Source organism: Myotis myotis, unplaced genomic scaffold, assembly GCF_014108235.1.
Source record: "Myotis myotis isolate mMyoMyo1 unplaced genomic scaffold, mMyoMyo1.p scaffold_m19_p_13, whole genome shotgun sequence".
NCBI lineage: Eukaryota > Metazoa > Chordata > Mammalia > Chiroptera > Vespertilionidae > Myotis > Myotis myotis.
Window position 1 is genome coordinate 41,423,090 of NW_023416317.1, and position 27,373 is coordinate 41,450,462.

At 42.4% G+C, this 27,373-nt stretch overlaps 1 protein-coding gene across 5 annotated transcripts in view; it reads right to left on the minus strand.

Moving 5' to 3' along the window:
- The window catches only part of TOP2B (DNA topoisomerase II beta), a 61,563-nt gene extending 38,836 nt beyond the window's left edge, over nucleotides 1–22,727 (minus strand). For 3 of the 5 annotated variants that reach the window (XM_036332775.1, XM_036332771.1, XM_036332776.1), the window contains exons 1-4: nucleotides 22,596–22,701; nucleotides 5,138–5,308; nucleotides 3,789–3,879; nucleotides 2,410–2,473 (exon numbers count right to left, since the gene is read on the minus strand). In XM_036332775.1, the coding sequence (XP_036188668.1) occupies nucleotides 2,410–2,473; nucleotides 3,789–3,879; nucleotides 5,138–5,308; nucleotides 22,596–22,649 (380 nt within the window). In that variant the 5' untranslated portion in view covers nucleotides 22,650–22,701. Of the gene's footprint in view, nucleotides 1–2,409; nucleotides 2,474–3,788; nucleotides 3,880–5,137; nucleotides 5,309–11,703; nucleotides 11,906–22,595 lie in introns of those variants that run through there. The other 2 variants (XM_036332774.1, XM_036332773.1) reach the window with 2 other exon arrangements.
- Nucleotides 22,728–27,373: the final 4,646 nt, after the last annotated feature.

A 27,373-nucleotide genomic window follows, 5' to 3' on the forward strand; every position in this document is an offset into this window, starting at 1 on the left:
TTTGCAACCATAGTAAAACAAAGACTTATATTTTTGATATGTATTTTAAATATTTAAATGCCATTTAACAAAGAAAAATCAACCAAAAAAATGAGTTTGCGTGTCACCTCTGACACGCATGTCACAGGTTCACCATCACTGGAATAGAGGATCCTATAGCTAACAGAAGCTCATATAGGCAATAGTCCTGATGGAAAATTTTGCCACCCTGTTTTCTTGTGTCTTGTCGTTTTTTTAATGTTTCATTGATTTCAGAGGGAAAAGGAGAGAGGGAGAGAGAGAGACAGAAACATCAATGATGAGAATCATCGATTGGCTGACTGCTGCCTCCCATATGCCCCCTACTGAGGATCAAACCTGCAACCTGGCATGTGCCCCCACCAGTAATAGAACCATGACCTCCTGGTTCATGGGTTGACACTCAACCACGGAGCCACACCAGCCGGGCAGCCTACCCTGTTGTTTTGAGTAGCATATACTATGATTCCTTTACCCATTTAAGATCCAAATTTGCAAAAAAAATTAACTTCATAATCAACACTGACAATTGGCTTAAAAAGCTACCATTTGCCAATCTGAGTCAGAATTATTCTTAGACACTGTGTCATGTATATATACATAACTTCATCTCTTAGTAGTTATTAGAATTATTACAACTTAAAAAATCTATATATATAAAAGCCTAAGCAACCGTTCGACCAGTAGCTATGACGCGCACTGACCACCAGGGGGCAGATGCCCAATGCACAGGCATGGAAACATAGAACAGACTGATGAATCTCAGAGGGAAGGGAGGAGAGGGGAGGGCAGGAAGAGACTAACCAAAGATCTTATATGCATACTAGAGGCCCAGTGCATAGATTCGTGCACCGTTGGGGTCTGCAGGGATGGGGCCGAAACCTGTCCAGTGCACATGCACAAGTGGGGTCCCTCAGCCTCGCCTGTGGAGATCAGGCCAAAACCAGCAGTCCGACATCCCCAAAGGGGTCCCAGATTGCAAGAGGGCTCAGGCCAGCCCGAGGGACCCCACCAGTGCACGAATCCATGCACCAGGGCTCTAGTGTTGTTATAAAAGCCAAATTGAAATTCAAAGATTCAAGAGGAAATTAAATAAATAAATAAGTAAATCACAAAAACTAAAATTTTGTATCATTTTTTAAAATTGATTTTTGGAGATAGAGGGAGAGCTGCATGAAACAGAAACATCGATCAGTTGCCTCCCATATGCGCCCTGACCGAGGATCGAGCCTGCAACCTACATATGTGCTCTGACAGGGAATTTAACCTGCCACCTTTTAGTGTACAGAAGACACTCCAACCAACGGAGCCATCTGGCCAGGGCTTGATATATTTCAATTAAGAGCAGAGAAAATAAACTTTAAATAAAGCCTGACGGAGTCGCTCATTTAGTTGGTTAGAGCACCATCACATGCACCAAAAGACTGCCGATTTGATTCCCGGTCAAGGCACATAACTGGGTTGTAGTTTGATCCCCAGTTGGGGTACTTATGAAAAGCAACCGAGCCCTGGCTGGTATGGGTCAGTGGCTAAAGCGTTGACCTGCAGACTGAAGGGTCCCAGGTTTGATTCCCAGTCAGGGCACATGCCCAGGTTGCGGGCTCAACCCCCAATAGGGGGTGTGCAGGAGGCAGCCTATCAATGATTCTCCCTCATTGATGTTTCTATCTCTCTCTCCCTCTCCCATCCTCTCTGAAATCAATAAACATATTTAAAAAAGAAAAAGAAAGAAAAGCAACCAATTTCTGTTTCTCTCTCACCTAAATGTTTCTCTCTCTTTCTCTTCCTCCTTCTCTCTCTCAAATAAAATTTAAAAAACATATATCCTCTCGTGAGGATTTAAAAAAGATATAGAATCTCAAAAAACTTCATTATTTTCAGTCCTCAAAAACAATACCATCATGGTGCGATCTAATTAGCTGAACAACTGGCATATATTTTATTATACCAGCAGTTCCTAATTTACAAATGATTTTATAAATAATGAAAAAATCCAAATGCAGGTCATGAAAAGTAAATTTACTTATAATGTAACTGGAATAATACTGGTAATAGCCCAAGCACTGGGTCCCAAAGCAAAGTTAAGAAGTGAGTAATTACTCCAGCAGCTGAAACAGCAACCACAGCATCAAGGAGGAAGAAAAATGATCTCCAAGAGCTCACATAAGAAAGTGCTTTGGGAAAAAAAATCATGAATGAGAGAAGAAACTATAAAAGTAAAACATTCTAGCTAAAAAAAAAAAAAAAAAAAAGCAAAATTTGCAAGGTCTCAAGCAATAGGGAAACTAAGGAGTACTAATTGCATATATTATTCTTGAGGAATATTAATAAGTTGGGGACTATCTGCATAAAACAACATAGCATAAAAAATTAAACTTGAAATATACTTACGGATCAATAGAAACTTTAATACAGGTCATGTTTTTATCCCTCTGTTTATTGTCAGCTGCATTAACTACAAAATTAAATAGCCAATGAGTAATGAAATATGCAGTATACAAATAAATACATGGACACAACCGCATGTGCATCGAACTTAATATAAACATTTACATATGGTAATATTTAATAAAAATAATTACTGATAATATCTAATACAAAACCTTATTTTCTAAATAATATTGTTAAATTTTATAGCATACCAAATTACTGTCATGTCTTCTATTACAAAACAAGGAAAGGAGAAAATTTTGTATTATATAAAAATAAATTAAATAAGAGCAAACATCTGCAGTTTACAATCCCCTACTCCAGATCTAACAACATAAAATTAGATTTAATTATATTTTATCTTGGTAACAAATAACTACTTTCTCTTGCTCATCAATAAACTAGTGATTTTATAGACAGATTGAGCTAAAACCAATCAGTTGTTTTTTTAATAATAAGGGCAAAGTCTTTAGCATCCTCAGAAATCTCTAAATCCTATGCACTATAATTGATAATAATATATTTGTATACATTAACCACTGTTTCGGTAAATTTGAACACAAGCTGGCTGTCAAATTAAACTTCAATTATAGAAGAAATATGTTCCTAACTAAATACCTAAAAGTAAAACTGGATGTAGAGTTGGGAGACAATAGTGAAAGAAACAAAACTTAAGTAACTGGTTTTACTCTCCTATCCTCTTCCCAAAGACCCTCTGGAAGAAGCTCAGACCCAGGCAACCCTGTTATCTAGGAAATCTCAATTGGCACTGGTAAGGAGGCAGAGCACAGTCTCTACAAAGTCCTTGGCTAAAAACATATCCCAAGTGCAGGCATCCCCTAGGAGTCAATTAGACTATGCATTTCATTGTGATTTGATTAATGACGTGATTTGATTAATGACGTGATTTGGAGAGAAAAGAGATAATTCAGAACAAAGGTTGTTAAACTTTACTGCCCAACAGGAATACTGAATTTGTTGGTGAAAACTTTTTACCTCAAACTCACTGAATCTGCAAGGTGCAGGCCCTATAATCTCTACTTTAATATGCCCCCAGGTGACTGGGATTTAAGGAACTCCCAGATTATTGTATATCCAGGACCACAGACCAATTTTGGGATTACTAATTAAATATAACACATCCATTTTACAAATGAACAATAAAAACACAAAGATATGATAAGCAGATATTACAGCAAGTTATTATAAATTTTCTGAAGAATACTTAATATTCAGCATAAAAAAGATTTGCCTTTAAAATTTATAAGTTTGGCCTTATATAGGGACATTATAATGACATTAGTAGAAAGAGCTGCATCAAATCTTAAGCAAGTACTCACCCAAGATTTCATCAAAGATCTTGTATAAACCTGGCACAAAGGTAACTTCTCTGCAATTCATTCCTACATCTTCATCATACACCCACATTAGCTGTGTTGAGAAAAATTCAAAAGGCCTTATGAAGTAAAAAGTGTTTACCATCAATTTTATAGTATAAACCCACATTTGTCATTTATATTGTAAAAACATAGACCTTCAAAGTAAATATCAAGAACAACAAAATAACATATACTACTTTAGTTACAATGTCATTATATTTACAATCAATTTAATAACCTCAAAATTGAAAATTATTCATTTTGTAGCATATGTATCTTATCCATAAAAGTTAGCTTTAATATAAGGCACCAAGAATTGTTATAAATAGTATTTAAATAAAATAGAAAGAAAATGGAAATATCTTATATTTACTTTACCCTTTCACTTCAAGCTATGTATTTTCCTATTGTATAAGGAGCCCAAAGTAAAATAATATGAACACAGCATGACTTTGGTATCAAAGAGATCTAGCTTTGAATCCTAGCTCTTACTAGTTGTAGATCTGAGAAAGGTACTTTATTTAAACTTCAGTGTCCTCATCTATAAAATAGAGATAACAGCACCTTCTTCCCAAATTGTTAAAATCAAACAAGATAATGTGTAAAACAAGTCCATAGTAAGCATTAAGTCATTAGTGTGCATGTATAAATTCTAGAACTTAAAGCAGTGGTTCTTAACCTTCCTAATGCCACGACCCTTTAATACAGTTCCTCATGTTGTGGTGACCCCCAACCATAAAATTATTTTCGTTGCTACTTTATAACTGTAATGTTGCTACTGTTATGAATCGTAATGTAAATATCTGATATGCAGGATGTATTTTCATTGTTACAAATTGAACATAATTAAAGCATAGTGATTAATCACAAAAACAATATGTAATTATATATGTGTTTTCCGATGGTCTTAGGCAGCCCCTGTGAAAGGGTCGTTCGACCCCAAAGGGGTCGCGACCCACAGGTTGAGAACCGATGACTTGAAGTGTCTGTAAACCCCAGCATGCACGAACTTAAACATTTTTTTTTAAGTTCATTTAATACCATTTTACTCTATACTTCTGGTATACCTCTGATATACTTCTTACCTCTGATATACTTCTTACCTCTGATAGTTTTTATCTCCTAGTTTTCTCTTTTAATCGCTAGGAAGAAATGAGGACATTTCTACCTCTCTTAAATCCCTCTCCTTATTTTGCTTATGGCCACAGAAACAAGAAAATATGTACTTACAAAGTATATAATCATAAACATTTTATTAGAGTAGATATAAATACACATCTCCTAATCCAATAAAATTTAAAAATAATTACCTGTGTCAATGGTTCCACTGACCCAATGTATGTATCAGGACGAAGGAGAATGTGTTCAAGTTGTGTCTTTTTCTGATACACTCTCTCAACAGACAACTTCTTTGAAGAATCATTTCTGTTTGCAGTTTCTGACTCTTCTTTTTTTGCAGCATTGTTCTGATCAAAAAGAGTCTAAAATTAACCAAAAAATCAAATTTAAATAACCTACCAAGGGGTAAACTAAAATGTTTATGGACACATGACATAATTTTGCTGTTGAAAAGAAAACCTATCTTTCAGGCTCACTGATTTTTAAGTCCTAAGAGAACAGAATATTTACTGACAGTCTAGTTCTTTTTATAATACTAGAGGCCCAATGCATGAAATTCGTGCAAGGGGCTCGGCCCTCGCAGCCCCGCTGGCTTAGTCCAGAAGGTCATCTGGAAGGTCATTCTGATGTTTGGTCTAATTAGCATATTAGCTCTTTATTATATAGGATAGTATGAAACTGCAGTTTTCACTGAGCCCAAAAAGTAGGTACACATATTCACCAGAGGAGCTAGGACAGCCTACCTATATTCAATCCAGAAATATAAACATCTCCTAATTCTGTAAGATAATCAACATAATTTTTCTAGTTCTCAAAACTACCCAAGAAATGTGAGTTCTGATCAGGTTACAAGTTTACAATGACTGAACCTGGCTGGCTACAAAGGTCCCAAAAACTTCCAAATTAAGTTCCTTGCCATTACCTACTGAAGATTATGGTAAAGAGTGGGCAAAAGTAGCTTAAATAAAATAGTAACCTATGTAGTTAGTATATACTGATATGGCTGAGAATAAACAATAAACATGTTTTACAAAATGTTAAATTCCTCACTTTTGCAGGTTATGCCATATTCCTTACATTTCAGTGAGAGGTGCCCCATTACTGAGACACCCTATGATTCCAGTTTCTCTCTAATTCCAAGGAGGCAGAGTTTGGTGATCCTGATTCTAACTTCTATAGGAAACTAGAGGCCCAGTGCATGAAAATTCATGCACTGGAGAGGGAGGGTCCAGTACATGGATTCGTGCACATTGACAGGAAATTAGAAGAAATATTTTAATATCACTATTTGCCCTTTCTCTATAATAGAAGTGTCAGAGATGAAAGAAAATTAGTAAAATGTATATGAAAATAATATATAAATTGATTAATAAACAACAACATGATATAACAACAAAGACATGATATAAAAACAACCAAATTCACAATCAACAATGATAGATTGAAACACATGCGTATGATTGGTGCCAGCAAGAGCTTTATATGTATCACGCATGCACGAGCCAATGTTTATTTTTAAATTGGCAGGGCACGTCATATGTACCAGCCGGTCGGACAGACAAAAATACGGTCGGTCACTTAGACTTTTATATATATACTAGAGGCCCAGTGCACAAAAATTTGTGCACTCGGGGGGGAGGGGGAGGTCCCTCAGCCCGGCCTGTGCCCTCCAAAGTCTGAGACCCCCTCGGGAGATAACAACCTGCTGGCTTAGGCCCACTCCCGGGTGGCAGAGGGCAGGCCCAATCCCTAGGTGCAGCCACAGGTCGGGTTCAGAGCAGGGCCGACTGGGGAATTGGGACGCCGCCCCTGTCATGCACAGAGCAGGGCGGATTGGGAGGTTGCAATGCCACCCTCAGTCACACTCAGGGTAGGGCCGATTTGGGGGTTGGGACACTGCCCCGTCACACTCAAGGCAGGGTCGATGGGGAGGTTGCAGCACCACTCCCTGTCACGCACAGAGCAGGGTTGATCAGGGGGTTGGGGCTCCGTACCCTGTCACACAGAGCAGGGTAAATCAGGGGGTTGGGGAGCTCCCCCGTCACGCACAGAGCAGGGCCCATCAAGGGGTTGGGGAGCTCCCCCCCGTCACACACAGAGCAGGGCCGATCAGGGGGTTGGGGCGCCGCACCCTGTCACACACAGAGCCGCAGGGCGATCGGGGGGTTGGGGAGCTCCCCCCTATCAGGCACAGAGCAGGGCTGATCAGGGGGTTGGGGCGCCTTCCCTTGTCACGAACAGAGAAGGGCGGATAGGGAGGTTGTGGCCCCGCCCCCTGTCACACACACAGCTGCAGGGCAATCAGGCGGTTTGGGCGCTGCCCCCTGTCACGCTGATCCCGGTGCCGGGAGGCCTCTCGGCTCCGCTGATCCCGGTGCCGGGAGGCCTCTCGGCTCCGCTGATCCCGGTGCTGGGAGGCATATTACCCTTTCACTATATAGGATAGAGGCCTGGTGAACGGGTGGGGGCTGGCTGGTTTGCCCTGAAGGGTGTCCTGGATCAGGGTGGGGGTCCCCACTGGGGTGCCTGGCCAGCCTGGGTGAGGGGATGATGGCTGTTTGCAGCTGGTCACATACCCTTCAGGGTGGGGGTCCCCACTGGGGTGCCTGGCCAGTCTGGGTGAGGGGCTGAGGGCTGTTTTCAGGCTGGCAGGTGACTGAAGCTCCCAACTGCTCCTTTTTTTCTTTTTTTTTTATTCTGGGCCAGCTTTAGCTCTGGCTCCAGCTCTGAGGCCTCTGCTGCTGACAGCAGATATCTGGTTTGTTTAGGTTCTAAATCGAAACACTGTATCAACTCCAGCTCTGAGATCCCGGCTGGCTGAAAGCAGGTTTCTGGGGTTTTGTTTAGCTTCTATATTTGTAACAATGTTTCAAACTGCAAGCTCAGAGGCTGGCAAGGCAGGCGGGGAACGTTGGTTTCCTCCGTCACTGAAGCAAGCAAGCCTCATGTTAGCTTCAAGCTGCCTGGCTGCCAGCCGCCATCTTGGCTGGCAGTTAATTTGCATATCGCCCTGATTAGCCAATGGGAAGGGTAACAGATGTACGGCTAATTACCATGTTTCTCTTTTATTAGATAGGATATTAGTAGATATTAATAAAAATGTTAAATTTTTTTTTAAAAAGAATTTATAACTTTCTCCACAACCCTTTACTACCAATGGCCACCAGCACCTCCCAAATGGATACATGAAAATGAGGAATGTGGAAAATACAATTAATAAATAATTCAAGAATAAATTCTGTGTTTCACAGACTCACAAAAGTAGGTTTCAATTGTTTGTATGGAAAAAAAATAATAATACAATAAACTGTTTCACGTATTCACAAGTATAAAGCTACTTTTACCCACCTCTGCATATACATAGTTAGAAAATAAGTGTGACCATATATTTAAAACATTTTTATGCCAAAATATCTTTTCCTAAATATCACATGACGAGAGTTGAAGAAACAGAGGTACAATTCTATTTAAAGTAATTGAAAGCATTAAGGAATACATATTATTTATAGAATATTGTAATAAAACAGACATTTTGAGGTCTTTGTACACATTCCAAATCAACTCTATTATGATATTGAATAATTTCTAAAACTTCAAATAAATCTTTACCGTGGATATTTCATGGAATAAGTATTTTTAGTTACCCATACCAAAAAATAGCTGTTAATTATAAACTTCTTTTTCTATAATTTTTATTGAAAATTATGACAAATATTTTTAAATCATAGTCCATTAAAACTATACTGCTTAGTGAACAAAGTTACAAAAGTATATATTAAAATGAACCCATATTCATCAGGAAAAAAATTACATTATGTACATGCAGAGGAAAAAAATTAAAATATATCCACAGAATATCAATAAAAATTATTTGAGAAACAGAAATATTGGCCATTTTCATCTTTTGATACACACTTTCTCATTTTCTACAATGAATACATATAGAAGTATTTTAAATCTTATTAAACTATCCACATAAAAACATAATTAAGCTAGAAAAAAACAGAAGGTTTCTTTTTTCCCAAGGCACTGTTTATACCTTCTTATTACTTCTGCTGTCCCAACTTTCTAACTAGAATCTAGGCAAAAAGGTAAGTGAAACCCAAGATTGGCAGCCTTGACAGAGTAGAAAGCAGAAATTAACAGTGCCGTCAAATTTGTCTTACTTTCCCATTCTCAACAAATGGTAGTTTGCAATGCTTACTGGCTCAGCAATTAAAAAAGGTTTTCTCCTGAGAAGCCTATATGTTTTTCTTACAGAAACCTAGAATGATGGTCTCTTTCAGCTCCTGTTTATTAGTAAAGCTGCCTCCTAAGTAGTGGGCTGGCCATTAAAAATCAAAGTCTGGGGGTAAAGCAAGAGAGGGCAGTTTCCCTCTCCCTTCCCATTCAGTGGAAGGTCCCATCCCTACAACAGGTATGAATACAAACAACATCAGCCTAAGAACAGAGAAATTAAATGAGAAAAAATATGTTCACCACCAGATGTAATTATTCCTATCTTTATCTTTAAAAAAAGAAAAAGGTCACCCTGAATAGCTTTTCAATTTTAACAGTTACTGATAATATTCAGAAAAAAAGATCAAGAAATTAATCTGAACAAAAAGAAACCAGCAAACTCTTATGTACATGTTTATAAAAAGCATGCTCAATCCCACAGATGATAAAGGAGAGCAATATATTTGATACTGTAAGCTAAAAGAATTATAGTCGTTTTAAATATTGAAAAGAAGGATTTTTGGATTCAAAATAATTTAACCTTTTCTTTTTCTTATACATTCATAGTAATGATATATTGTACTATCATAATTACACTTAACACATTGTTTGCGGGTAGTTTTTATTGCGCGCTAACAGGTGGCGCGGGCCATTTTTGCCAATTTTTTGCTCAAATGGCAACGTTCAGTAAAATTACGATAACTTTAGTTTACATATTTATACGTTACCCGCTAGTCTATAAAAAACGTATTAATACGTGTCCTGCGCTCTACTACCAGTCAACGTAAAACGTATAAATACGTTTCCCGCATACAATGTGTTAAGTATTCCACATTAACTAAAAATTAACAATATGTCTTTTTAAAAAATCAGTTACCAAAAGCATTCCAAATAATCTTTCATCAAAGTTTGATAAAAACTGATAGCATTATTTAAGTTTATTTGTAATTTATTTTACTTATTGGGTGGTTAAATTACCAAACTGTTTATAGTAATAAATAATACCACACCCAATTACACTGGAATCTAAGAAACTAGAAGCCCGGTGCATAAAATTTGTGTATGTGTGTGTGTCCCTCAGCCTAGCCTGCACCCTCTCCAATCTGGGACCACTAGAGGGATGTCCGACTGCCCGATGGGATCGGGCCTAAATGGGCAGTTGGACAGCCCTCTCACAATCCAGGACTGCTGGCTCCCAACCCCTCGCCTGCCTGCCTGCCTGACTGATTGCCCCTAACCACTTCCCTGCCAGCCTGATCGATGCCTAACTGCTCCCCTGCCAGCCCAATTGCCCCTAACTGCCCTCCACTGCTGGCCTGGTCACCCCTAACTGCCCTCCCCACAGGCCTGGTTCCCCCCAACTGCCCTCCCCTGCAGGCCTGGTCACCCCCAAATGCCCTCCCCTGCAGGCCTGGTTCCCCCCAACTGCCCTCCCCTGCAGGCCTGGTCACCCCTAACTTCCCTCCCCACAGGCCTGGTCCACCCACAACTGCCCTCCCCTGCTGGCCATCTCGTGGTGGCCATCTTTGACCACATGGGGGCGGCCATCTTGTGTGTTGGAGTGATGGTCAATTTGCATATTACCTCTTTATTAGATGGGATTAGGGTCACATTTTCATTCCCAGGTAAATTTTAAAGACAATAAAATGTTAAGCAATCCCATCCCATATTAAGATAAATATCCTTCAGAGAGCTAAAATAGTTGTTTGAATTCTATTCTTTGTGATTTACACATATGATGATACCATAATTAACTTTTTCTAAGGTTCAAAAACTGGCTGCCAAATTAAACAATACATTATCAGGGACTTTTAAATTATAACAGAAACATCAAAATAATATATTAAATCTTTTTTAAAATATTAATCTATCTTATAGGACTTCTGCAATACTGCTAACTCCTAGTAAAAGAATATAGATTTCATATATACCCAACTCAACCTTTATCAAGAATACTTCTCAACCACCAGAAAAAACATTCCAATAAAACAAACTTCTTATTTTAGAATGAGTATGTACCAAGATCATTTTGTAAAAAGAAAGTTTTTTTTCTTGCACAGAGTTGCCACCTAAAATATAGCAACTTGGGGCAATCACCCACAGTTCCTGTTTTTCTAAGGAGAATAAATTTCTACCAAAGAGGTGAAAGGAGATGGAGATGGCCTGCCAGTTGGTGCTAAAATGAAACTGAGTCACTCATTCACATAATCAGCACAGAAATCTCACCATCCCCAAGCAAACAAGAGTGGCACCAGCAAACGCTTTAGCAACAAGTCTCTTGTATCTTCTAGCAGGGGTGGGAACGTCCAGCCCAGGGGTAGTAAAAGGCCCCTGAAATCATTTGGTCTGGCCCTTCCAAGGCAACTGCAGGCAGAACTAGAAATTCAGTAAATCTTGGAGCTTTTTACATAGCAACATACATTTATATTAAGTGAATTATATTAAGCAAATTATGTTTAAATATCCAAATGACCCTTGGCAAAAAAAAAAAAAAGGTTCCACACCCCTGTTCTATAGGCTCCCCACAGACTTCCATTACCTTTTTGTATCTATCTTCTCCTCTTTTCTCCCTCAAAACTGCCATGCTTAACATCCATTTTTGCCATATTTTACCTACATAACAACAGCAAGGGTTATGTTATCTACCCATCGTTAATGAAAACAAAAACTATCTATTTGTCTTCCATCTATGCTCCTCTAGAAATGTCTTTCCAAAGACAGGGACAAGGAGAAATGTGGAAGATGAGGGATACTTGAGAGGATAAGAAATGCTAAAATGTCCTCTGTGAATATAAAATAAAAATACATTTTCTGTAAAAGGCATCCAAATCTGAAAGGACAAAGTTAAGCTATCATTATTTGCAGATGATAAAGACTTCACCGAACAACTATTAGAACTAATCAATGAATTCAGTTACAGTTGCAGAATACAAAAGCAATATACAAAAATGTGTTGTGTTTTTGTACATTGATAACAAACTACCAGAAAGGAAGTAAGAAAACAACCCAATTTACAACTATATCAAAAAAGAATAAACTACCTAGGAATAAATTTATCCAAGAAGGTGAGGACCGTGCACTAAAAATTATGAGACATTGATAAAAAACAAAAATAAAAAATAAATAAAACTGAAGAAGACACAAACTAATGGAAAGTTATTCTGTGCTCATGGATTGGAAGAATTAATCTATATTAATAAAAGGATAATATGCTAATTAGACTGGGAGACCTTCTGGACATTCTTCTGGACAAAGCAATGGTGGTGGGGCCGAGGTAGAGGAGGTTAGAGGCCAAGAGGGGAGGGCAGTTGTGGGTGATCAGGCTTGTGGGGTGCGGGGCCATTGGGGGTAAGCAGACCAGCAGGGGGGGGGCAGTTGGAGGTGATCAGGACAGTGTGGGGGGGGGGGAGTTTGGAGTGAGCAGGCCAGCAGGGGGAAAGCTGGGGGCGAGCAGGCCAGTGGGGAGGGGAGGTGAGGGTGAGCAGGCCAGCAGGGGGGCAGTTGGGGGTGATCAGGCTGGCGGGGGGGGGGGGCATTTGGGGGCAAGCAGGCCGGCGGCGGGGGGCAGTTGGGGGCAAGCAGGACGGCAGACAGAGTGGTTAGGGGCAACCAGGCAGGCAGGCAGGCAGGTGAGCGTTTAGGAGCCAGCAGTCCCAGGTTGTGAGAGGGATATCCGACTGCCGGTTTAGGCTCGATTCCTGTAAACCAGCAGGACAACCTTTGAGGGGTCCCAGATTGGAGAGGGTGCAGGCCGGGCTGAGGAACACCCCCTACCCCCATGCACGAATTCCATGCACTGGGCTACTAGTATTGTTATAATGCCCATACTACCCAAAGCAAACTACAGATTCAATGCAATCCCTATTAAAATTCCAATGGCATTTTTTACAGAAATCAAACAAAAATCAACTCAAAATGGAATAAAGACTTTGAATGTAAGACCTGAAACCATAAAATTCCTAGAAGAAAACACAGATGGTAAGCTCCCTGAGATCAGTATTGGTGATGATTTTCAGGATCTCAGACCAAAAGCAAAGGCAACAAAAGCAAAAACAAACAAATGGGACTACATTAAACTAAAAAGCTTCTTTCTACACAGCAAAGGAAACCATTAACAAAATGAAAGGCAACCTACCAAATGGAAGAAAATATTTGCAAAGCATATGTCTGATAAGGGATTAATATCTAAAACATATAAAGACCTCATACAACTCAACAGCAAAAAAAAATACATACATACAAACAAACAAACAAAACCCTAAACAATCTGATTTAAAAAATGGGCAGAGAATCTGAGTAGTTATTTTCCAAAGACATACAGATGGCCAACAGGTACATGAAAATGCGCTCAGTATCACTAAGCGTCACAGAAATGCAAATCAAAAGGCAAATAGATGTTTCTCTCTCACCTCACACCTGTTAGAAGGCTATTACCAAAAAAAACATGAAATATAAATTGTTGACAAAGATGTGGAGAAAGTGGAATTCTTGTGCACTGCTGGTGGGAACGTAAGTTGGTATAGCCACTATGAAAAACAGTATGGCCTGTCTTCTAAAAATTAAAAATATAACTACCATATGATCCAGCAATTTCACTTCTGGGTATTTATCTGAAGAAAAATGAAAACACTGACTCAAAAAAGATATATGCACCCCCATATATGCTCACTGCAGCATTAGTTACAATAGCCAAGACACAGAAGCAACCTGAAGTGTTCATCAATGGATGAATGTATAAAGAAAATGTCTCACACACACACACACACACTGAAAAGTTATTCAGCCATAAAAAATGAAATCTCCCCATATGTGACAATATTAATAAACTTGGGAAGTCATTATGCTAAGTGAAATAAGTATGAGAAAGGCAGATCCTATATGATCTCAATTATGAAGAATCTAAAACAAAACAAACAGAAAACAAACTCATAGATACTGAGCACAGACTGGTGGTTGCCAGAGGTGGGGAGTGGAGGGAAGGGGGGTGAAGGTGGTCAAAATGTATAATGTATACTATATAATGTATAGTATGGCCACTATAGTTAATAGTACTTTATTGTATATCTGAAAGTTGCTGAGAGTAGGTCTTAAAAGTTCCCATCATAAAAAAAAAAAATTATAACTATGTGTGATGCTGGATGTTAAACATGACCCTTGCTGTTCTTATGTACGTGAAATATGCCTAGAGTTATTACAGTGATTATTGCTTAATATTAAAAAATACACTTTCGCCAGAACCGGTTTGGCTCAGTAGATAGAGCGTCGGCCTGCGGACTCAAGGGTCCCGGGTTTGATTCCGGTCAAGGGCATATACCTTGGTTGCAGGCACATCCCCAGTGGGGGCATGCAGGAAGCAGCTGATCGATGTTTCTGGCTCTCTATCCCTCTCCCTTCCTCTCTGTAAAAAATCAATAAAAATATATTTTAAAAAATACACTTTCTCTGAGATAAAATAAATGAAAAAACTTATCACTGTATTTAAAAAAGAGGAAAACCCACTTGAGAGCTTACCATGTGCCAAGTATTATGGGAATTATATGAATAATTTCAATGCATCCTCAAATTTTCCTTATACATTCATAAGAGCTCCTTAAAGTGGATGTTTATTATGATCCTCTTTTTACAGATGAGGAAACTAAGATCTGAAAAAGTTAGGTGTTTTCCCAAAACTAACAAAGCTAGTACTAGAAGAAGCTGAATTATGAAACCAGATGATGTGATTTCATAGCCCATACTCTTAAAAGAGCATTATGCTTTACAACAGTTATATACCCTGTTAGGGAAATGTACTTCCCAACTTTTAGTATGAAAGAAAAAGGATAGTAGAAAAAAAAGATATAGGTATATCCCAGAAGTATTTGTTTATCCTGTCACATCAGGGTATAAGAAATGAGTTGTTTTGTTCTTAATGTTTTCAAATGGAAGAGGCAGAGTAAATACTGGTTAAGAACATAGACCAGGTTTAAATCCCACTTTTGCCTTAGCCATGCCCTAATAGTTTGTTACCTAATCTCTAGCCCTGTTTCCTTCTCTGAAAATAGAAATAATTATACCTTTTCTTTAAATAAAAATAACCTTAATAGGCCTGCATGGCTCAGTGGTTGAGCATTGACCTATGAACCAGAAGGTCACAGTTCAATTCCCAGTCAGGGCACATGCCTGGGTTTCAGGCTCAATTCCCAGTGTGGGGCATCCAGGAGGCAGCCAATCCATGATTCTCACTCCTTGTTGGTCTATCTTTCTTTCTCTCTCTTTCTCTTTCTCTTTCTCTCTCTCTCTCTCTCTCTCTCTCTCTCTCTCTCTCTCTCTCTCTCTCTCTCTTCCTCTCTAAAATCAATAAAAATATTTTAAAAACTGGGTCATATTTGTGTTTTAAAAATTGGCTTATTAAAAAAATACTTAGAAAAATGTAACTGCTGCTACCACCCAAGTACTGAACAGATTTGGAACCATACAGGTGAACACTCACTTCTATTCAGAAAAGCTAGCACAGTTTATAAAAAATGTTACTAAATACTGCTATTATGTTATTTGAGAATATATCTAAAAAACACTGCTACTTGACCACTTGTTCTTATAATGACAGAAGAATTTTCAGGAAGTATATTAATTATCCAATTTGTAACAATAACTGAGGTTGGATTCAGCTCTTTGCTAAACACTGTATGGATACAAACTAGTAAAATACATGGTCTCTGACTTCAGAAGTTTATAATCTAACTAGAGGCCAGGTAAACAGAATTCATGTATGGATAGGGTCCCTAGGCCTGGCTGGCAATCAGGGCCAATCTGTGGGGCGACCAATCAGGGCCAATCTGTGGGGCGACCGGCAGGGCTGGCACCCACCTTGGCTGGCCCGGGGCCTGCGGGCTGGGGGCAGCTCCTGCCTTGAGCGTCTGCCCCTGGTGGTCAGTGCACGTCATAGCAACCAGTTGTTCCACCAGTCATTCCCCCGTTTGGTCAATTTGCATAGTAGGCTTTTATTATATAGGATTGTTAAGACAAAAGTATCACACATGAAAGCTCCATAAAAAAAAAAAAAGACATTTACATTTTATGATCCATAAGAGTAACAGAAAAAGAGGAGTATAAACTGGAGGATAAAAGATTGGTGAGACTCTCAAGTGGCCTTGAAGAGTAATTAATATTTAGACTGGTAAAGAGAGGAGAAAGAGGCATTCCTGATGTAAGGTAACCATGCAAAGGCAAAAATGACCACAATAAACATGACATGCAAGAGACTGTGAAGAGATAAATCTAACTATGAGAACTATCTGAAATATGTTTCATTTTGGAGGGCACATCCTATCTAATAAAAGAGAAACATGGTAATTGGCGTATGACCGTTACCCTTCCCATTGGCTAATCAGCGAGATATGCAAATTAACTGCCAGCCAAGATGGCGGCCGGCAGCCAGGCAGCTTGAAACTAACATGAGGCTTGCTTACTTCAGTGATGGAGGACTCCAACATTCCCCGCCAGCCTTGCCGGCCTCTGAGCCTACAGTGTGAAACATTGTAACAAATATAGAAGATAAACAAAACCCCAGAAACCAGCTTTCAGTGAGCAGGGATCTCAGAGCTGGAGTTGATACAGTGTCTCGATTATAGAACCCAGCAGAGGCCTCAGAGCTGGAGCCAGAGCTAAAGCTGGCCCAGAATAAAAAAAAAAAAAGAAAAAAAGGAGCAGTTGGGAGGTTCAGTCATTCGCGAGCCTGAAAACAGCCCTCAGCCCCTCACCCAGACTGGCCAGGCACCCCAGTGGGGACCCCCACCCTGAAGGGTGTGTGACCAGCTGCAAACAGCCATCATCCCCTGATCCAGGCTGGCCAGGCACCCCAGTGGGGACCCCCACCCTGATCCAGGACACCCTTCAGGGCAAACCAGCCAGCCCCACCCATGCACCAGGCCTCTATCCTATATAGTAAAAGGGTAATATGCCTCCCAGCACCAGGATCAGTGGAGCCGCGAGGCCTCCCAGCACCGGGATCAGCGTGACAGGGCAGCGCCCAAACCCTTTGATCGCTCTGCGGCCCTGTGTGTGACAGGGGGCGGGGGCCACAACCTCCCTTTCCGCCCTGCTCTGTGCGTGACAGGGGAAGGCGCCCCAACCTTCTGATCAGCCCTGCTCTGTGCGTGACAGGGGGGAGCTCCCGAACCCCCTGATCGCCCTGCAGCTCTGTGTGTGACAGGCTGCAGCGCCCCAACCCCCTGATCGCCCTGCAGGGCGGCTCTGTGTGTAACAGGGTGCGGCGCCTCAACCGCCCCCCCCCATGGGCCCTGCTCTGTGTGTGACGGGGTAGAGCCATAACCTCCCCATCGGCCCTGCCCTGAGTGTGACAGTGGCGGCGCCCCAACCCCCTGATCCGCCCTGCTCTGTGGGTGATAGAGGGTGGCGCCCCAAACCCCCCGACCCCCCACGGGCCCTGCTCTGTGTGTGATGGGGTAGAGCCATAACCTCCCCATCGGCCCTGCCCTGAGTGTGACAGTGGTGGCGCCCCAACCCCCTGATCCGCCCTGCTCTGTGTGTGACAGGGGGCAGTGCCCCAACTTCCCTATTGGCCCTACTCTGTGAGTGACGGGGGGAGCTCCTCAACCCCCTGATGGGCCCTGCTCTGTGCATGACAGGGGGGAGCTCCCCAACCCCCACATCAACCCTGCTCTGTGCGTGACAAGGGGGAGCTCCCCAACCCCCTGATGGGCCCTACTCTGTGTGTGACAGGTGGGAGCTCCCCAACCCCCTGATTTACCCTGCTCTGTGCGTGACAGGGGGTGGCGCCGCAACCTCCCCATCGACCCTGCCTTGAGTGTGACAGGGGGCGGTGCCCCCATCCCCCAATCAGCCCTACCCTGAGCGTGACTGAGGGTGGCATTGCAACCTCCCAATCTGCCCTGCTCTGTGCATGACAGGGGGCGGCACCCCAACTCCCCAATCGGCCCTGCTCTGAGCCCGACCCGGGGCTGCACCTAGGGATTGGGCCTGCCCTCTGCTACCTGGGAGCAGGCCTAAGCCAGCAGGTTGTTATCTCCCGAGGGGTCCCAGACTGCGAGTGGGCACAGGCCGGGCTGAGGGACCCCCCCTTCCCCCCGAGTGCACAAATTTTTGTGCACTGGGCCTCTAGTAATTTATAAAAGAGTTGGCTTTGAAAATCTGAGCAGATTAGACTTGTAATAATGAGCCACTAAAGCAATGTTCTTTAAAAATAAAATAATATAATATATATAATATATATATTATTGATTTCAGAGAGGAAGGGAAAGGGAGAGAGAGATAGAAACATCAATGATGAGAGGGAATTACTGATTGGCTGCCTCCTCATGCCACCTACTGGGGATTGTGCTTACAACTCAGGCATGTGCCCTTGACTAGAAAGGAACCTGGGACCATTCAGTCTGCAGGCCGCCACTCTACCCACTGAGCCAAACCAGCTAAAGCAATGTTCTTAAAACAAATCTTGAATTAAGAAATACTCAGTCAAAAATTGTTTTATATTTCATTAAATTTTACTTTAAAAATACTACAGTGTTAACTCTGGTTTAGTATTTTTTTTAAAAAAGATATACTTTTAGAAATAAATACTGAAATATTTACAAACAGTGATATAATTTTTTGTTTCAAAATAATGGAAGGGGAAAGGTGGGTGACCTTGAATTGATAATTGTTGAAGATTAATAAAGTCTCTACACTTTTCTGGCCACCACTTTTTTATATGCTTAATATTTTCTTATTTCTTTTTAAAAATTTACTTTATTGTTGAAGTATTACAGATACTTTGGTAAACCAGATCTTCTCTGGTTTTTTGTTTGTTTGTTTGTTTGTTTTTTCCCATTGACCTCTCCATCCTGCACCTGTCCCTCCCAGGCCTTCACCACACTGTTGCTTAATATTTTCTTTTACAGTATCTTTAGCCTAACAAATTTGAGGACTACTTGGGGGAGGGGGGGGAATGAATATTCACATAGTGATTAATTGTATTCTAATATTTCCACAAATCTATTTTTTACAAGAACTTAATGATAAATGACTGGCATGAAATAGACTATTAGGGTCTACTAATTAAAACTTTACAAACTACAATTGAATTTAAGAAACTCTGCTTGTGTCAGTGGGAGAGGAAAAGAGGGCACCTGTAATACTTTCAACAATAAAAATAAATTAAAAAAAGAAACTTGTTTCAGAGACATCTTCATAGCTATTTTAACTCAAAATAGTTTTACTGTATATTTTCACTTTTTTAAATTTCAGGTAATTGCAAATTCAACACAAAGCAAATACGTTATTAAGAACTTTATCTCAATCTTAAACCACTTTGCTTTGTGGTTTCAGATATTGTAATGTAAACTTTCATGCAGTGACAATGTTAACACTACATACTGACATGCGTCTTAACGGAAGTCAATACCAGGAACACACGGCATTACCCACCCATCCCCAAAATAATGATGTCAAGGACTAATTCTATTTTACTTCTTCCTGTTACCCACAAGCAGATGGCAACATAACACTAGTTTCAACAAAGCAAATTACCCTTCTTCAGAAACAGATGACCACTGCATCAAACCCCTGAACTCTTGCAAAGAAACTATTTGGTTTCACTCTGGCTTAAAGATATTTTATGAAAGATAACTATCATTCTGATTGTGCATTTCTTGAACTTCACCAATAAAAACAAACATTTATTACACTCAGCACTGTGCTACATATGTCATCTCAATTTTACAGATGAGAAAACAAGCTTAGAAAGATTTAGTTCCCTGTGCAAATTCACACTGCCTATGTATTGGAGACAGGATCTGAATCTACATCAATCTGACCTCAATGTCCACGCTCCTAAACACCTCACTCTATCATTTCCCACAAAATTAAACAAGTCTATCATCAATGGTATAGACATAAAGGTATAATATAATCTGACTTAAATCTAAAGCAAGCATCAAATCTTAAAGTAGACATATGGGGTAATTATCTTTTTAATAAATAAATTCAACAAAAAGGATATAATCTATAAATAAAAGACTTATTTTTCTTCTCCTTATTTTACTATATTAATCCTATATGATAAAAGCCTAATATGCACCAAAACCGGTTTGGCTCAGTGGATAGAGCGTCGCCTTGCGGAATGAAGGGTCCCAGGTTTGATTCCGGTCAATGGCATGTACCTGGGTTGTGGGCATATCCCCAGTGGGAGATGTGCAGGAGGCAGCTGATCGATGTTTCTTTCTCATCGATGTTTCTAACTCTCTCTCTCCCTTCCTCTCTGTAAAGAATCAATAAAATATATTTAAAAAAAAAAAAAAGCCTAATATGCTAAGTGTCCAGTTGCCCGGTTGTCCGTTCAGCCAATCAAAGTTAATGATATGCTAAGGCCACTCAACCACTTGCTATGGCACCCACTGACCACCAGGGGGCAGACAGTCAAACAGTTACTATGACATGCACTAACCACCAAGGAGCAGACACTCCAACCGGTAGGTTAGCTTGCTGCTGGGGTCTGGCTGATCGGGACAGAGCGAGACAGGCCAGACACACCCTGGAGCCCTCTGGCAGTCCCTCCCCAGCTGGCCAACCTCCTGCATCCCTCCCCAGCCCCTATCGTGCACCAGTGGGGTCCCTCGGCCTGGCCTACGCCCTCTTGCAATTTGGGACCCCTTAGGGGATGTTGGAGAGCCGTTATTGGCCGGATCCCGCAGGCCAGGTTGAAGGATGCCACTAGTGCACGAACTCATGCACTGGGCCTCTAGTAGTTTTATAATGAAAAAAATCTTTTAAAAATAAATTTGTTTCCAATGAACTTTTCTGATATTGAATGAGACCAATATTTCTTATACAAAGGAAAGTTTCTTACTGAGTTTGAAAGAAAAGGTGGTTATTTCATTATCTTCAAAGTTAAATAGCAATAAATTAAAATATTATTGTCAAATGTGAAAGCCAACCAATCCAATCTTGGAGCAACATGTTTACCATTTCTCAGAGGTCCTCAGAGAAAACACTGATCAGGCCTCAATACTTCCAAATAGTGAATGAGAACCTTCTGGCAAACGAAGTCCATTTTTAGTTGTTTGATTTTAGTTACAGGAGTAAGGGCCATCAATTTTAAAATATCATTCTTTTTGTGATTCTACATTCCCTCTCTCCCCCGAATGTCCACATGGGCCATTCATTATCTTATGTCAGATGACATCTTATGTCTCTGGCCTCTAGTCTATTCGTATTACATTATTGAAGTCGTTTACAAATTTCGGAGAGATTCAACAATTAAGGGCCTGGCAACTTATTTTGCAAAGCACCTTGGCACAGAAACATAAATGGTTAAAATGTTTTCCTGCCATCAGCAACATGCTTTGTACAGGGAGTACCTGTCAAGACAGCTACTCAACTCACCTAAACCTCACCCTCCCACAGAGAAAATAAAGAAGAATTCAATAATAAAAATGCCGGTATGAAAGTTGCCTTAAGTGCTTTGAAAAAGGGGAGGGTCCCTCAAAAGTCCCAGAGGGGAAGGGAAAAAAAATGAAACGCTTTTCTCGCGTCCTCCTGGGGACCTAGCCAGTTGGCTGAGCTGGACTATTCCGTGTAGGAAATGACCCCGCTGTGAACCCGATGCTGAGCAAGGGAAACGCCAGCGCATTATCGATCGGCCGTGGGAATTGGATCTCTCGAGGTCTTCCCTCCGCTACGGCTCCGCGGCAGGAACTGGGCGCCGAAATCCTTCCACTCCCGGGACAAACCACTTGGGTCTCCTCCCGGACCCTCTCCATTCATCCGGTCCCCGCCCGGTTGCACCTGCGAGGCTGAGCGCAGGTGAGCGCTTCTTTGAACCATCCGCCCCGACAGACAGACAGACGGACGGACGGACGGACGGACGGACGACCCGCAGCACAGCCACTGCAGTCAAACAGCCATCCGAAGGCGCTTTCAACCGACTGAGACGCGGCATTTAAGCGTAAATGGCTGCAGACAGATTCCCCGCCAAATCCATTCTTGGAGATTGTAAAGCATCCGAAATGGTTGCACTGACACACACACACACACACACACACACACACTCTCACTCTTCGGGGTTTTCTGAAGCCACATTTGGAGAAACTGCTGACCCCCGCAGACACACCAGCACACCCGTGACCTCACTCAGCGGGGAAAAGATGAAGCGGGGCCCCGCGTCCCGTGCAAGGCTCGTCCCCCAAAGTTTCAAGTGCACAGGACGCTCCTGCAGCCGGAGCCTCCGGGAGGCGCAGAGAAGAAAGAAAGGGGGCGGGGAGCTGAGGGTTCTGCGGGGAGAAGCCGACCCGGCGCGTTCCGCTCCGAGGACCGGATTTCCCTCTCCCCGTCTCCCGGCCCCCGCCCCTCCCCGGGCGCCCGGCAGCATTCCTGCCCCGCTGCGGCCCGGGAACAATGCCGAGGCGGCCCCCCGCCCGAGCGCCCGCCACTCACCACCCAGGTCAGCGCCCCGTTGCCGCCGGCTCCCGCGCCGCCCGCCTTGGCCATGGCGGGTCCTCCGCTCGCAGGCCCCAGGCCCCGCCGCCGCCGCTCCCGCCTCCCCGCCGGCCGCCCGGCCCCGCTGCCCCGCACCGACCGCTCCGCTCGCCCAGCTCCTAGCGGCGGCGCCCCCCGCGCCCCATCGCCCAGACCCGGGAGGACGCCCGGCCGAGCCCAGCGAGGAGGCCGCGCCGCCCGCCGCCCTCAAACTCGAGGCGCGGCGTCCGCCTGGCCCGGGCCTAGCGCCGCTGAGGAGAAGGCGGAGGAGGAAGCGGGAGGAACCCGCGGCGGCGGAGCGGCAGCGGCACCTCCTCGTCCTCCCGCGGGCGCCTCGGCGAAAGGGGGGCCGAGGTCCCGGGGTGCGGGCGGCGGTGCAGGCAGAGAGCTCGGCAGGGGAGCTCGGGGCGTCGGGACGTGGCGGGGACGCAGCGGCGCCTTGTCCTTCCTCGCGCTCCGCGAAGGCCGGCTGCTCGGGCGCCGGAGTCACCGCCGGAGCTGCTGCCTCCAAGGCCGGCTTCGCGGCCCGCGCTGCAGCCCCCGAGTCCTCACATCCACACGCCGAGACGGACAATAAACAGAGCCGCCGCCGCCGCGGTCGCCTCCCTCTTGTCCGGCATAACACCGCGCACACACACTCGCACACCGGGGAGGGAGGGCGCGGCGGACGCCCCCGCTGTCAGTCAGCGCCTCGCCGCCCAATCGGGGCCTCGTCGCCCAGCCTCTCGGCCAATCCCAAAATTCCAAGCCCCCTGAGGGGCGGGACCCGAGGGGGAAACGTCATTGCGGGTAGCAACCGAAGGGAAGACTTGGGTTTTTTTGTTTGTGTGTGTGTGTGTGTGCGTGTGTGTAGGTTTTCCATTTGCAGGGACATCGGGGGCTACTGTCAGGGGTCATGTGAGGGCGGCCAAGGGAAAGGGTCGGATTCGCCGGGGTCGATTGTAATCCTCCCAGCGAGCGTGCAGCCGGGGCAGGTCTTTGCCCCGGGCCCCTGGAGGTGGGGGGGAGGGGGGGGGCAGGAAGGAGCCGGGGCTGTCCCAAAGGGAAAGTATTTTTAAAGAGCAGTTGTAAACCACAAGCCAGACGTTGTAGATCGCTGGTACCGGGAGGGCCGGCCTTGTGACCCCAGGCTCCCCAAGGCCCCAAGCGGACGGCGCAGCTGCCAGAATGAATGCTTTGCTCAGACTTCCTCCTCCATCTCCGTTCCCAAAAGGGATCCGGTCCGTTTCCAGAAAAAGTGCTTTTAAAGAACTTAAATGATAAGAGACACGCGGGGAACGTGCCAGGGAAAGAATGCGGGTGGCGGCGGGGAGGGTTCTGTGTTGACTCTTCGCTGACCTTCCTCTCTGCTCTGAAACAATGCGGAAATGTCACTGTCACCGAGTTCTCATCCGAGCAGGCTGTGCCTGCGACGCCTCTGGAAAGGCAGGCTTCCTATTTTAAATTCCTCTCGGTGGGATTTTAAACGCACACCGAAGGATCCCTCCGTTCACAGGAAAGCTTTCCAAGAACCAACAGGACCCATGCCGCCGCACCAAAACCTTTGGCAGATGGAAGGTGGCTTCACTTCATCCAGCTTTTCAGTGTAATTCCCTGCAGCAAGTATGAATTGGGCGCACACTCGGTCGGCCTGGGCCAGGCTCGGCGATGGGTTCAAAATCAAAACGAGGGCCCTAACCAGTTTGGCTCAGTGGATGGAGCGTCGGCCTGCGGACTGAAGGGTCCCGGGTTCGAGCCAAGGACATGTACCTTGGTTGCGGGCACATCCCCAGTAGGGAGAGTGCAGGAGGCAGCTGATCGATGTTTCTAACTCTCTATCCCCCTCCCTTCCTCTCTGTAAAAAAATCAATAAAATATAAAAAATAAAAACAGGGTTCCCTGATAGCAAATAATGTTTAATCTGGCCTGTTGGACAAACTAAAAAGGGAGTGGACGGCCACCAAAAGGAGTCCTTGAGGACATGAAGTGCCACCAGCTAGTTGTGACAAGAGGGCTTTTTTAAAAGATGAGAACCGTGTTGCTGCTTTTGTGAAAAGGTGTTTCTGCGAACTTCTCTTCCAACTGGGTATTTCCTCTCAAGGGAAAACAAAAATGTCTCGGGTCACATCTTTCAACTGCCTTCTGGGTCCAGATGAGGGGGGGACTCTAAAACATGGGAATAATTTAAACACCGTTTTTCTTAATTAGCTCTCTAGTGGCCATGTAATGTTGGCAGATTTGGAACTTGGGTTCAGAACAGTGAGACCTTTCTTTACCTTGAACTTGAGGTGCAAGCTTGTAAATCAAGACACACCAGGGCTCTGAACCTAACCAGTTAAATATCTGTGCCTGCTATTTAACTTCCCTGAGCCTTGTTAAAATGAGGATTTTTGCTCTTATACTTACTGTGACTTTAGATCTTCAAAGTACACATATTTTATAAGTTTGAGAAGGGGTAAGTAATTTTAAGGGCTGTGAGTTTTTTTAATACATATGCCTTAAGTAAAAGCTAAGCTATTAAATATATAGCTGTCTCATTTTTGTAAACTTCATTTTTCTAAGCTCTTCAGCCTCAGATTTTGAAATGAATAAAAATATTCAAAGTCAAAAGGTTAATTAATGAAAATCATGGTTATCTTTTCACTTGCCTCATAGGTGAGGCATTGAGTCCATTCGCTTTCTAAATAGAAGGCATGCTAGTAAATGTACCTCGTTTTATTCTTATTAAAATACTGACCGAAAGAGTCACAAATAAAAGTTGTTGACTATATGTGTGTACAGATCACCAGTTTAAAGTAGAGATTTGTGACAAATGGGAGAAGGAACCTAGATCAAAACTAACTCTTAAGGTGAAATTTCCCAGGTTTCTCATTATTTTTCTTTGCAACTAATACAGGGGTAAGCAAAGGAAAGTTTATAGTTGTGAATACCTGAAACACAGAGTTTATTCTTGTGTTATTAGTAATTATGGCATTAATTATTTGTATTACAACTGTGAACCTACTTTTGATCACCCCTATAAATATTATATTCCCACCAAAAAAAGTATCTCAGTTTCTGAAGAAATGTCAGTGTTTTCAACTGTATGCAACAAACTGAACATATACTAGTACATGATAAAATTGGTTGTACTCATCTTAAGCACAGCTTTCCCTTCTGGGGTTTTGTCAGATAATTTTTATTTACACAGTAATTATAGCAATAATTGCCACATTAAAAAGCTTCTAGATCAGGTTTGTCTTGTTTGGAACACTACTTTATTCATAGGTGTATACTATATTTAAAGATAATTTTCACCCCACACCAACACCAGCCAAAATGAAAATTACAAAAATCAAAATCAATTCTATGAACTGTAAAAATAAAGGCCTTTATTTAATTAAGCTTTTTGAGTAGCTTTCATGGGCGCTTATCTAACAACTTTATAATTTTTATTTTTTTAGGCCTAACGTTTCCTTATTTTAGCAATAAAAAAAACCTATTTAGTGTGCTACTATGTGTTGGGTACTTGGACCTAGGAATTTAAAAATGTGATAAAATTAGGTTTCTGCCTTAACTTCACACCTTGACTTACGTAGTTTTGAGCTAATCTTTTAGGCCAAAAAACAAGTTTATATTTATTCATTTGCTATTTAATAAATGGTTTACCTGATGAGTCACTCCTATCATTGAACTTTATATGAAGTAGGTAATTTAGTCAATAAAAGGAAATTATCTAACAAGTGTATCTCAAAACTATACTTTTAGGTACCTAGCAAAGTTTCAATAGAGTTTTCAGTCAAATCATGTTTTTTTTCCAACACTGAGATGCACTTGGGGCCTAGGGAACTAATCTTTAATTTGGTGAGCATTTAAAAATAAAATAAAATTTGAATTTAAAATTCAATGTCTATATAGACCAATGGAACAGAACAGATAACCCAGAATATGACCCAAGCCATTATGCTCAATTAATATTTGACAAAGGAGGCAAAAGCATACAGTGGAGTCAAAACAGTCTCTTTAAAAAATGGTGATGGGAAATTTGGACAGATACATGCAAAAAAAAAAAAAATGAAACTAGATCACCAACTTACACCATACACAAAAACAAACTCAAAATGGCTAAAGGACTTGAATGTAAAACAGGAAACCATAAAAATCCTACAAGACTCCATAGGCAGCAAAATAGCAGAGATATGTCATAGCAATATCTTTACAGACACAGCTCCTAGGGCAATGGAGACTAAGGAGAAAATAAACAAATGGGACTACATCAAAATAAAATGCTTCTGCACAGCAAAAGAAACCATCAACAAACAACAAGAAAGCCCACGGCATGGGAGAACATATTTGCCAATGATATTTCCGATAAGGGTTTAATCTCCAAAATTTACAGAGAACTCATACAACTTAACAAAAGGAAGATAAACAATCCAATCAAAAAATGGTCAAAGGATCTTCTAAATAGACACTTTTCGAAAGAGGACATACAGAAGACCCAGAGACATACGAAAACATGCTCAAAGATGCAAATCAAAACAATAATGAGATACCATCTCACACCTGTCATAATGGCTATCATCAACAAATCAACAAACTGACAAGTGCTGGTGGAGAGGATGTGAGGAAAAGGAACCCTCGTGCACTGCTGGTGGGAATGCAGACTGGTGCAGCCACTGTGGAAGACAGTATGGAGTTTTCCTCAAAAAACTAAGAATGGAACTCCCATTTGACCCAGTAATCCCATTTCTAGGACTATATCCCAAGAAACCAGA